Source organism: Geotrypetes seraphini, chromosome 12 (assembly GCF_902459505.1).
Source record: "Geotrypetes seraphini chromosome 12, aGeoSer1.1, whole genome shotgun sequence".
Taxonomy (NCBI): Eukaryota; Metazoa; Chordata; class Amphibia; order Gymnophiona; family Dermophiidae; genus Geotrypetes; species Geotrypetes seraphini.
This window is the reverse complement of record NC_047095.1, coordinates 100663887-100677321: the sequence shown is the minus strand read 5'-3', so window position 1 is coordinate 100677321 and position 13435 is coordinate 100663887. Positions and strand designations below refer to the sequence as shown.

The 13435-nt window shown below is 43.7% G+C and overlaps 1 protein-coding gene across 1 annotated transcript in view; it reads right to left on the bottom strand.

Moving 5' to 3' along the window:
• The window catches only part of LOC117346179 (vomeronasal type-2 receptor 26-like), a 40416-nt gene extending 27642 nt beyond the window's left edge, over window positions 1–12774 (bottom strand). The window contains exons 1-3 of the mRNA XM_033915580.1: window positions 12688–12774; window positions 3783–3895; window positions 3127–3418 (exon numbers count right to left, since the gene is read on the bottom strand). Of these exons, the coding sequence (XP_033771471.1) occupies window positions 3127–3418; window positions 3783–3895; window positions 12688–12774 (492 nt within the window). The remainder of the gene's footprint in view (window positions 1–3126; window positions 3419–3782; window positions 3896–12687) is intronic.
• Between the last annotated feature and the right edge of the window lie 661 nt (window positions 12775–13435).

The window sequence follows — 13435 nt, the reverse complement described above, 5'->3', positions numbered from 1 at the left end:
TTCCAATAAATTATAAACATATAAGTGTGCTTATCTCAAATTTTCAACAGCCTGCCTGTCACCAAATAAGATAAGTATGGAATGTTGAAAATTTGAGATAAGCACACTCTTCCTCTCATCACGCTTATTGTGTGAAACAGTGGGATTAGTTTTTTTGTTGCTGAAAAGATCTCAGCCCAACCAACAAAGTTGGAGCAGTCTCTTTAGAGGATTATACACGTGGAGGAGCATAATAACAAAAAAAGTCTAAGCCTCTTTTTGGCCTGTCACTAGATACTGAAAGTAGACAGCAAGGAAATGTCCATTCTCAAAAGAAACGTCCAAAATGAGTTTTTTTTTAGAATGGCCTACATCCACATTCAGCAATCTACTTGCCCAGACTACCACTACATATATCCCTTCAACACATTCCCGACTTAAAAGTCCCAAATCCCAAATGCCCAAAACAAGACCTTTTAGGTGAAGGAGGGGCCAGTGCTTTGCCTAAAAGCAGGATTCTGTAACCGGTGTCTGTCAAAAACAATGCCGTTTACATAATCCTGGGAACCCCCCTGTAATGATCACGGCAGGAGAGATGCCTAATCTCTCCTGCCTTGATCCCTGTTAACCTCCCTGGCAGGAGAGATGCCCAATCTCTACTGCTGACACCCCTTCCCCCTGAACTGTCGGCATTACAGGCAGGAGGGATCCCAAGCCATCCTGCTGGCAAACCTATTCCCCAAACCCCAAACTCAATAGCAGGAGGGATCCTAAACCTGGCTGGCAAACCTCCCCCTGACAATCCCCCCACACTACCCTGTACCCACCCCGCTATCCCTGACCCCCCCACTAACCTCATTGACTGGCCGGGTCTTCTTTCCGTTCAGCCATTAGGCCCGCCATTCCTAGAATGGCAGGCCTGCCCCATCATGGTACATTGTGGGATGCACTGGGGAGGGGCCTAGGACATAATTGGCCCAGGCATTTAAGGCCAACCCATAGGAGGACCTTAGGCAACTGGGTCAACCGGAATTGAGCCAGTTACCTAAGGCCCCTACTATGGGTGGGCCTTAGGTGCCTGGGCCAATCAGGCCCTAGGCCCCTCCCTGGTACATTCCACAATACACTGGGAAGGGTAGGCCCACCATTCCGAGAATGGAGGACCTGCCAGCTGGCTAGAATAAGGACCCAGCCAGCTGGCCATTTGAGGTAGTGGGGGATCTGGGGTAGTGGGGGGGGGGTCAGTCAGGGGGGAGGTTTGCCAGCAGGAGGGCTTGGGATCCCTCCTGCCATTGACAAGTTCAGGAGGAGAGTTTGAGATTCAGGGGGATGTAGGTTTGACGGCTGGAGGGCTTGGGATCCTTTTTGCCGGTATTTGTGGCTTTGGGAGGTGCATCTTTGGCAGGAGGGCTTGAGATCCCTCCTGCCAATAATTGCGGCTTGGGGGGTGGCTTCGGCAGGAGAGCTTGGGGGGGTTTTGGCAGGAGATATTGGGCATCTCTCCTACCTGGGAGGTAAGCAGGGATCACGGCAGAAGAGAATAAGCATCTCTCATGCTGCAATCGTTGCGGTGGGGGTTGGACAGGTTGCCTGGGCTGCTGAGCTGATTGCAGCATCCACAATCAGCTCAGCGGCCCCTATTCGGAACTTATACTTGTTTTGACTTGGTCTAAGTCAAAACGTATAAGTTCCATCTGACAACCTGTCAAACTTTTTTGGTTATGGCTGCCAGATAAGTCTAGGTCGGTCCACCTCCCGCCCCTTCCACTCCTCCAAAAATGCCCCTTTTCACTCTAGGCGTTCAGAGGAAGGGGAAAGGCCTAAGCTGGTTTTAGATAAGTCTAAAACCAACTTTGATTATCGGTACTTGGACAAGCTGTCTTTGTGATCATCCAAGTACTGACTTAGGCCATTTTTTGAACATTTTTAAATTATTATTATTATGAGCCCCCTAGTCCAGTTATTTTCCACTTTTTCATTCTGTAGGGAAAATATGGAACAAAAAAAGTGGAATATCCTTGGTTTAAGTATATAGCTCTCAATGGAGACTGCTCCAAGTTTGTTGGTTGGGTTCAGAACTTTTCACCAGCCACTCATATTTCTAATAATAAAAAATATTTGAAATAAATAAAAGAGAAACCAATATTTAAACAGAATTTAGGGGTCCTTTTACTAAGGCATGCAAACTGATTTAGTGTGTGCTAATCGATTTAGCGCACGCAAATGATTAGCGCGCTAAGGGGTCTTTTTACAAAGGCGTGGTAATGGTTTAATGTGCGGAAAATCGCGCATTAAACTGCCTGCCGTGCTAGTACCTAACACCGCCATTGATGAGGCGTTAGGATTTTAGGCTGCCGCGGGGCTTAGCGCATGATGAAACGTCTGATGCGCTAACCCCCGTAGCACGCCTTGATAAAAAGAACCCTAAATGTTAACCTGCCCATTATATTCTATGGAAGTGTTAGCATTTAGTGTGTGCTAAATCAGTTTGAGCATGCTAAATCAGTTAGTGTACCTTAGTAAAAGAGCCCCCCAAACTTGGAATTCACTTCCTATTCACTTGAGGGAAGAACATAACTTAGAAAAGTTCAAAAATAAATTAAAGAGCTTTCTTTTTATAGACGCCTTTGAAAATTAGCCATTCAGTCTTCCAACCAATTTTACGTTTTCTCTCTAACTTTATTGAAGCAATTTTTAACTTCCCTTTCCTTCTGTATCTCCCTTATATGTCTCTTTAACTTTTAAATAATTTGTAGTTCTTATCCCTCTCTTCCCTTATGTTCTTAGTTTTGTTAAGTTTGTCAATAGTCTTGTTAGACCTGGTTTTTGTTATTCATTGTATTGTTCCCCACATTCTGTAATTTTATTATTATGCACATCGCTTAGAATTATGCTTAAGCGATTAATCAAATCTCCATTAAACTTGAAACTTGTATGTTCTGTGCAAGAAATGGTTTGCTCTATGAAAACATGACTTTGCAATCTGATGAGCTACTGAAAATGTATCTCACAGTTGTCATATTTTTTCTTTTTGCAGTTTACTACATTTAAGTACTTGTTGATAGCAATATGAATTCAGATTTATGAAACATGATGTATGTAGAAAATGATTATAGTCGAGTAGAAAATAAAATGGAGAAGTCTTACTTGTGGGTAGTTGTATATCCGGAGCATATTGGATATTAGCTTTGATTCCTCAGCAGAAACAACTTCAATGATAGCAGCAAGTGTTCCAGATGTTTTACAGTTGTAATTAATGATTGGTGTGTCCATTCCTGATAAGATATTCATGAAAACCCTTAGTGCTATGAGTGCATGATTGTGGGAGTCATAAAGGTCAAACCCCAGGGTGATGTTTGGTAAGAGCTCTGAGCTGTTGTTAATTTCCTCCACTGCAAAAACAAAGGCTAGGAAGTTGTAGTAGTTTAATTCCCTAAAACTGTAATGAGATTTAGTGTCAGATAATGTAAAATAAGCACTAACAAAAGATTTAGAGGGATGAACATTGATTGGAGTAGAACAGTAGCCTAATGGTTAGTGCAGCAGCCTGAGAACCAAACAATCCATGTTTTATTTCTAGTGTTCTTCTCCATGAATCTAGAAAAGTCACTTAACTCTCTATCACCCTAGGTAAAAAAACAAGTACCACTATGAGGGGCTGCTGAAAAGTTCAACTAACATCCCCTCTTCCCAATAAAAGCATATTCTTCCACACATCATTGTTAGCTGCTCCCTCTTTTTCGTTAAGTGTATGCTTGCTCTATGCATACTAGAAAGGTTTCATCATTAAAGGTTAATACTACATTGTTTGGGATTTGTGAACAATTATATGAACACTGGAAATCTTCTCAACTTCTCTCTTCCCACCTATGGTGGCAATCGGTCTTACAACATTACAGATATGAACTAGTCCTTGCTAAAAAATTTATCAATACAATCTCATTTAATTAAAAAATGGTCTCCTTTACAAATGTATTTACAATCACTTCCCAACTATGTAAAATGATATTACTTCAATGTATAACAAATTCTCTTGCTTCCTAGATTGTGAATTTAAACATACATTGTGACAATATATATATAAGGTGTATACTGAATTCTCTATGTATGTACCGTATTTTTACTCATATATCGCGCACCCGTGTAAAACGCGCACACGGGTATAGCGCGAGGGGAACAGAAATTTAAGTAATAAAATTTTCATATAGCGTGCACACACGTATACCGCGCATGCTAAAACCTCCTCCCGCCTACTCCGAACCGGCATCATCCCCCCCACTCGCGTCAACCCCCCCCCCGCGATCCTACATCCCCCCAGCACCGCAAAGACAACTCTTACCCGATTGGGCACCGGCACCGGCACCAGCACCAATGCACAGGATGTGCCAGTGCCAGTGCCCGAAAATCCTCCCACGTTGGGCTGGGCTGGGCGGTGCGAGAGAGATCCTCCTTCTTCCTGTGCCGGAGAGAGCGAGACCAGAAGGCTTTGAGCATGCGCAAATGCTCAAAGCCTAGTCCAGCCCGGCACAGGAAGAAGGAGAATCTCTCTCGCACCGCCCAGCCCAGCCCAGCCCAACGAGGGAGGATCTTCGGGCACTGGCACTGGCACATCCTGTGCATTGGTGCTGGTGCCAGTGCCCAATCGGGTAAGAGTTATCTTTGCAGTGCTGGGGGGGATGTAGGATTGCGGGGGAGGGGGGTGACATGAGCGGGGGGGGGAGGATGCCGGTTCGCAGGGGGAATGCCAGATCAGAATGAAAAAAATAAGTTGTACAACACGCTCACGCATATAACGCGCATGGTTATGCATGGTTTGTAAAATCGTGTATAACACGCGCGTTATATGCGTGAAAATACGGTATTATACCTGGAATCTCATTTACCTCTCATTAATGTTATAGTTATTATTGCTTTATAGTATTTTCTTGAAAAATCAATAAAATTTTCATGGAATAGAAAGGTTAATACTACATTGTTTGGGATTTGTGAACAATTATATGAACCAATTATATGACCAATTATATGACATTATATAATCAACATTTGTGACTCCTGAGAAAGCCACTTAGGTGCCAAAATACTGGTCATGTTGAGTCAAAATTTTTTCCCATTTGGAATAAAGTCCCTGTTGATACATCTCTTTCATCTCTATTCCTTATTGATTTTGAGCATCCAGATAAAGTAGTCAAGATTGGAACTTATATGATAGTGGGAATATGATGTATTATCCTGATAACTAATCTTGGTAACTCAGAACACCCTGGCACCATCCACACATTGCAGATTGTACTGCAAAAGGTATTCAGAGATGATATTCAGATATTGCCTCTCAATAACCTGATCAGCAGCATGTATCCAGATATGTCATATTAATTTCATTCCCTTCCCTTATCCTACTTCTTGGCCACCAACGTTTTAGGAACCTAAATTTAGAATTCTTCTTGACAATAGGAAAACTGAAGAGCCATCTCTTCTCCCACTATATGCAATCTTATTGGATGAGGCAGGATTAGTGACAGTTGTGTGATGCATATAGTTCTGTGTGCTAGTCTTAGGGATGTGAGGAGGTTGAAGGGGAAATATCATAAATAATAAAATGCTAGCCGCGCATGCGCACTTGCCTCGCGTGTTCCCTGATCCCTTTTCTGTCGGGATGTGGCAAGACAAGTGCGCATGCGCGCCCTTCCCTGCTCTCCACATCACAATATGGCCCTACTGGCCATAGTTTCTAAAGGCAGTACGGAGCGGCGGCGTCACCATACAACAGGCGGAACATGGCGAAAGAGACAGCCGGGACCGAAGGAGCCAACGGCAGAAATCTCAGCTCGGGGAGCCGCAGCTCAGCCTCTTCAGACCCCGCCACTCCTCCTCTTCGGGCAGCAGGCTTCTCTCACGCACCCATCGCCGCCGCTCTGTCGGGAACTGCTGGCGTGAGTGTGCATGCGTACGTCACCACAGGCGCAGCGAAACTGGAGCAGACTTCCCCCCTCCCCTCAGAGCAGACCGCACCACGCCGCCCCTTCACAACGGCTGCTACAAGCATCGCCGCCACGCGCACCTGAGTGCAGAGGCAGCCCGCGCGCACGGTGGACGGAGCGCGAGGACGGCCGCCCGCCCGCAAACTGTGAATTCAAGCTCCTGCCGTGGCTCCACCCCGGTGATCTGTTCAGCTACTCTCTCGAACCCTTCCCGCGGTCCCGACTCCAGCAGCACTGTACACACGCTGCTTCGGGGCCTTCTACTGCCCTGATTTACTCTGGCACAGCAGCAGAGCAAATCAGGGCAGTAGAAAGCCCCGAAGCAGCGTTAGTACAGTGCTGCAGATGCTGCTGGTGTAGCAAGTTTGTCGTAACCGTGGGAAGGGAAGGGGGGGGCGGAAACGGACTAAGGGAGCCAACCAGACCGTGGGAAGGGAAGGGGGGGTAAAAAAATAAAGCCCCATACGCAGACAAACTGGCAAAGAGATTAAAAAAAACAACAACAACCCAGAGAGAAATTCAAAATCAAGTTATGTCCAGCTGTCCATCAGTAAAGAAAGTGCCGGTTTTTTTGTTTTGTTTTTTTTAAATTCCTCTTTTGCTCTCTTTCCAGTTTGTTCTCGCCCGGTGGAGATCAGCGGGTCCAGCCTTCCCTAATCCTGGCCAGCTCCAGCTGGGATTGTAGAGGGGAAAGAGCGCCCAGGCTGTCACAGGTGCATAGGGGGGGGGGGGGGGAGGAGGAAGCAGAGGAGAGCAAAGGGAGCTCATGTGATTTAGTGGAAGCTGCTCCTGAACTGGGGAGGGCAAGGAATAAAAAGGAAGGGAGGCCTACTGCTGCTGGACAGGGGGAGGTAAAACAAAGGGAGAAGGGCTGCTGCTGGATAAGGGGAGCAGTGAAGGGGTGGTGGTAGACACAGGGGAGGTAAAAGGAAGGGAGAATGGACAGGGGAAGCAGACAAGGGGTGGTGCTGGACAGCCAAGGAAAAATAAAGAAAGAAAGAAAGACAGAAATACAGAAACAGGCTAAGGAGAGAGAGAGAGAGAAAGAAAGAAAGACAGACACATACATCTATTCTAGCACCCGTTAATGTAACGGGCTGAAAAAATAGTTATGTATATTTGTGACTATTCAATATAAAAATAAATTTCACAACATAACCCTAATATGAATCTCTTAAACAGTGTTACTTACTTTGCAAATTGACTCAACTTAGGGGGATCTCTGAAGGATGGTAGTTTGTCTAGATCTGAAAATAATACACTTACTATTCCTCCAATTCTGATACCCCATTCATGTGGTATCCAGGTGGTGTCAAATAATCCAACATTAAAAATTTTGCACAGTCTGTGAATTTCCATAGGACATGAAAAGGCATTAAGAAAATCCACATTGAAAGAGCTTGCATCTTCACAATTGTGAAATAGTTTAATGAAAGATTTGCTGTGACTGTACTTAATTTATTGGCCTGATAAAAGATGCTGCAGGGTTCTCTATGATCCCACACAAATGTACCTTTAAATCAGTAAAATAAAAACAAAAATGTGGTCAAATTTTCACACTGGAAATAGGTTTATAACCAAAGAAGCAGAAATGAAACTAATGAGAAGGGGAGAGGGTCATAAAAGCCTGTTGCTGATTTTGAGTTTAATTCTCCCACTAAGGATACGGCAGCTTTATAGTGTTTTCTCCTTACAGTTTACCCTTAAGGGACCTCTGCTCTAGTTTTGTGCATTTAACATTAAATATAGTTTGCTGTTGTTTTTATTTTTAAAGCTAAACTCATATTAACAGAGAGAAAACATTAATCTGGCTGAAATGTGTGGAGTTCAGTATGATGACAGTAATCAAGGATATTGCATATGTGGGGAGGGATTTTAGAACAGGGCACCTAACCTCAGGTTGGAAAAAGGAATCTATATTAAATCTATTTATAGGACTAATCTCACATATCCCTAAACAAACGTCCATACAAACCATCTTGAAGCAAGGACACTAGATCATTTATTGTTTTATTGTCCACTGATACTCAAATTTTGGAGGTATATTTGGAATCAAATAAATAAATTCTTGGATAATCCAGTAGCTTTAATATATGATACGGTTTTATTTGGTACAATGATGAGAGCCAAAAGTCAAATTCCACCTCACAATAATAAACTTCTATTTATAATGACAGGGGTTGCTATACAATTAATTTTGAGGAATTGGAAGACTTGGGATAGGCTAAACTATAATTTTGGGTGGGAGTCTATGCCATATTTTTTAAATGGAATGAATGTTGGCTGTATAGCAGTGAAATTATAGGAAATTTTTAAATGTTTGGGAACCATTGATGACTTATTGTAAAGATTGATCTTATTAATCATTTTAATATACACATTCAGGGTGGGAGGGTAGAGTGGGGATTTATAAGGTTATTTCTTAAAAGTCATAACACTATTGATAGTCTTTGAAGAATTATGTTTATAGAGTATTAATTAAAGGGGTGGGAGGGTTAAAATGTTTATTTAGGTATACTTGTTAGTATAAAGTGCTTTTATTGTATTATTTCATGTGTTTATTTCTTAATGCACTATGATTGTTTTTAAAATGAATAAAGTTTATAAAAAAATAACTAGTCTCACATATCACTAAACAAATGTGCAAATATGCCAATGCAAACAACCAAATTTATACTAGCTCCAAAATAGAAGAAAAGGTGTGTTTGTTGTAGAGAATAACAGAGAGACAAATTTTTCCCCATCACCACAGGAACTCAATTTCCCCATGAGTTTTGTCCCTGACCCTGCCCCATTCCTGTAAGCTCTGCCTTAACTGCCTTAACCTTGAACACTTATGATTTAAAAGCGTTTGAGGCTTATATAGATGAGGACGGAGTTTGCAGAAATGGGGCAGGAACAGGAAAAGAACTTGCCTGAACAGGATGGGAAAATGAGTTTTCAGGGGGATAGGGAAACATTCTCTAGTTTATAATCCAGCAGTTGGTAATGGAACCCACATGGAATGGGGTTATCCTGGACTTAGAGCTTACAAACGGGTAAAGTGTTTCTGATGTTACAGTGGGTGATCATCTGACATCAGTGATCACTTCATGGTATGGTTTAATATTAAGATGGGTATAGAGAGGGCTCATTCAAAAGCAAAGGTTCTAGACTTTAAAAAAACTAACTTTGTTCGGATGGGGGTTATGTCAAGGAATTGTCTGGGTGGGAATGTCTGGAAGAAGTAGAAATGTGGTGGGCTAAACTGAAAGGAGCAACTGTAAAGGTGACAAACCTTTTTGTGAGGGAAGTAAGTAAAAGTAAGAGGAAAAGAGGCCGCTTTGGTTCTCAAAAGTAGTAGCTGAGAAGGTAAGAAATAAGAGATTAGCTTTCATAAACTACAAAAGATCGCAGAAAGAGAAAGACAGGCAAAAATATCTGGAAAAGTTAAGAGAGGCTGGTCGTGTAGTCAGAAAAGCAAAGATGCAAATGGAAGAAAAAATAGCTGACACGGTAAAAGGGAAGGCAAGACATTTTATAGATATATTAATGATAGGAAGAAGTGCAAAAGTGGCATTGTAAGACTCAAAGGTGAAGGGAAGGAATATATAGAAGCTGATAAAGAAAAGGCCAAATTGCTTAACAAATATTTCTGTTCTGTGTTCATGGCTGAAGTGCCGGGAGCGGGACTGCAGAAGACAAACGAGGTGAAGGGAAGGAATATATAGAAGCTGATAAAGAAAAGGCCAAATTGCTTAACAAATATTTCTGTTCTGTGTTCATGGCTGAAGCGCCGGGAGCGGGACTGCAGAAGACAAACGTGAATATGGATGGAGGAGTAATAGACCCTAATCGGTTTTCAAAGGGTTGTGTTCGTGAGGAGCTAGCTAAAATAAAGATAGGCAAAGCAATGAGGCTGGATGGTGTACATCCTAGGGTGCTCAAGGAACTTAGGGAAGTTCTGGTAGCTCCACTGACTGACCTTTTCAATGAGTCTCTAGAGTTGGGAGTGGTTCCAGAAGACTTGAGAAGGGTGGATGTGGTCCCTCTCCACAAAACTGGAAGTAAGGAAGAAGTAGGGAATTACAGGCTGGTAAGCCTGACTTCTGTGGTAAGCAAATTAATAGAAATGCTTTTAAAATAGAGAATGGTCAAGTTTCTGGAATCCTGTGGATTACAGGACTGGAGGCAACATGGATTCACTAGAGGTAAGTCTTGTCAGTCAAATCTGATCAATTTCTTTGACTGGGTGACCAGAGAATTGGATAGAGGAAGTGTGGTGTATTTAGATTTGAGCAAAGCATTTGACAGTGTTCCACAAAGACATTTAATAAATAAACTGAGTGCCCTCGGGATGGGTCCCAAAGTGACGGGCTGGGTCAGGAACTTTTTGAGTGGAAAGCAACAGAGGGTAGTGATCAATGGAGATTGTTCTGAGGAAAGAACATAAGAACATAAGAATTGCCACTGCTGGGTCAGACCAGTGATCCATCGTACCCAGCAGTCTGGTCACACGGTGGCCCTCTGGTCAAAGACCAGCACCCTAACTAAGACTAGCCCTACCTACGTACATTCCAGTTCAGCAGGAACTTGTCTAACTTTGTCTTGAATCCCTGGAGGGTGTTTCAGTTTTCTACCACTCTCTGGGTGAAGAAGAACTTCCTTACGTTTGTACAAAATCTATCCCTTTCAATTTTAGAGAGTGCCCTCTCATTCTCCCTACCTTGGAGAGAGTGAACAACCTGTCCTTATCTATTAAGTCTATTTCCTTCAGTACTTTGAATGTTTCGATCATGTTCTTTCTCAATCTCCTTTGTTCGAGGGAGAAGTGGCCCAGTTTCTCTAATCTTTTGCTATACGGCAAATCCTCCAGCCCCTTAACCATCTTAGTTGCTATTCTCTGGACCCTTTTGAGTAGTCCCATGTCCTTCTTCATGTACAGTAACCTGTGCTGGATGCAGTACTCCAAGTGAGGGCGCATCATGGCCCAGTACAGCGGCATGATAACCTTCTCCAATCTGTTCATGATCCCCTTCTTTATCATTCCTAGCATTCTGTTCGCCCTTTTTGCTACCGCCCCACACATTGCGCAGATGTCTTCATCGACTTGTTGATCATAACTCACAAGTCTCTTTCCTGGGAGGTCTCTCCAAGTACTGCCCCATACATCCCATATTTGTGCATGAGATTTTTGTTACCGACATGCATCACTTTACACTTATCCACTTTGCACCTCATCTGCCATGTTGATGCTCATTCATCGAGCCTGATTATGTCATGTTGCAGATCTTCGCAATTCCCCTGTCTTCACTACTCTGAATAACTTCGTATCGTCCACAAATTTAATCATCTCAATCATTGTACCTATCTCCAGATCATATTTCACCCTCAATTCCATAGCTTGCAATTTTCTGTAATGTAGTCGTTCATGCAGAACCTTGTCAAACGTCTTCTGAAAATCCAGATATATAATGTTGACTGGGTCACCCTTGTCTATCTGCTTTTTTACTCCCTTGAAGAAGTGCAGCAAGTTTGTCAAACAAGATCTGCTGTCTGGTCTTCATCAGACCTTGTCCGTCAAAGTGATCAATGATGCGGTCCTTTATCAGCGCCTCTACCATCTTTCCCGGTACTGAGGTCAGACTCACTGGTCTGTAGTTTCCCGGGTCTCCCCTTGAACCTTTTTTGAAGATCAGAGTAACATTTGCTACCTTCCAGTCCTCCGGAATCTTTCCTGATTTGCTCAACAGATTGGCTATTAGCTGAAGCAGTTCAGCTATAGTCCCTTTCAGTTCTTTGATAACCCTCAGATGGATACCATCCAGTCCCGGGGATTTATCGCTCTTAAGCCTATCAATCTGCCTGCATACCTCTTCTAGACTGACCGTTAACCCTGTCAGTTTCCCATTTTCACTTCCAGAATATAGCCTGATGGGTTCCGGTATGCTGTGTATATTCTCTTTGTTAAATACAGATGCAAAAAATGTGTTCAGTTTGTCGGCGATTGCTTTGTCCTCCTTTAGCGCTCCTTTTATTCCTTGGTCATCCAATGATCCGACCACTTTCTTCGCAGGTCGTTTCCCCTTAATATATCGAAAGAACAGCTTGAAGTTTTTTGCCACCTTGGCTATTTTCTTCTTGGAGTCTCTTTTGGCCCCTTTTAACGCCTTATGGCACCTATGTTAATGTTGTTTGTGCTTATTCCAGTTTTTGTCCGTTTTTTACCTTTTCCATTCCATAAACAAAGTTTTTTTGTCTCTGATCGCTTCCTTTACCTCTACAGTGAGCCACACCGGTTCTTTGTTCTTTTTCTTCTTGAGTTTGCAGTCTGTTCCTTTCTTGCATGTCGTTCCTTCTTGTGTCCCTTTCGGTCTGTTCAGCCTGCAATCCGGTGAGTCTTCCCCTCTATCTTCCTATACGGTATCCTCTGGGTATACTGGTTCCCGAACCATCGACTCTCTCTCTCGGTCGACTGTTGGCTTTCCCCTTCTTTCTAGTTTAAAATCTTCTCAACTTCTCTCTTAATGTTGCTTGCATCTCTGCTGAGGTGGAGTCCGTCCTTCCTGAATAGCTTGCTTTTCCCCTAGAACGTCGGCCAGTTGCGAACAAAGTGGAATCCTTCTTCCTCACACCAGCGCCACATCTATGCGTGGACTGCTTGCAGCTCCATATGTTTCTTGTCTGCCCTGGGTACCGGCAGTATCTCTAAGAATGCTATCCTCTGCATTCTGGTCATCAGCTTCCTTACTAGCATCTGGAACTGGTCCTTCAGTTCTTCTCTGTTGTAGTTTCTGTTGCCCATGTTGTTCATCTCCACATGGATCACTACTGCCATATCTTCTTCTTCCACACTACCGATGATCCTGCTGATGCGGCTCACTATGTCTTCTACCTTGGCTCCCGGTAGGCAAGTCACTTGCCAATCCAGTTTTCCTCATGCTATGTGGCTGTTGACTTGTCTGATGATGGAGTCCCCCATACAATTGCTGTCCTCTCTATCTTTTCTTGATTCTCCAGCCACAGGTCTGTGTCCCTGGTGTATGTCTGTCTCTCCAGCCATAGGTCCGTGTCCTTCATTCCCATCCATTTCCTCTCATCCTGGCATTCATCTTCTTGTGGGTTCCTTCCACTGTTTCCTGATCTTGCTGCTGTGTCACCAATTTCCTCCTGACAGAACCCCCACTCCCTCCTGTAGATCACCTAGCCCACCCTCCTAGACCCCTCCACCCCCACCCAGACCACCGCATCCCCACTAGAACCCCTCCTAACCCCACCCACCCCCTAGACCCCCGATACTCCCCTCTAACCTTTATTGATAGCCGGCCAGGCAGATCCTCCTTCTGGCCAGCCAGAAGGCCTGCCTCCATCTGAATTGCAGGTCTGCCCCTTCCTGGTATATTGTGGGATACACTGTGGAGGAGGCCTAAGGTCTGATTGGCCCAGGCACCTAAGACCCCACATATAGGAGGGACCTTAGGCACATAGGCCAACCTAAG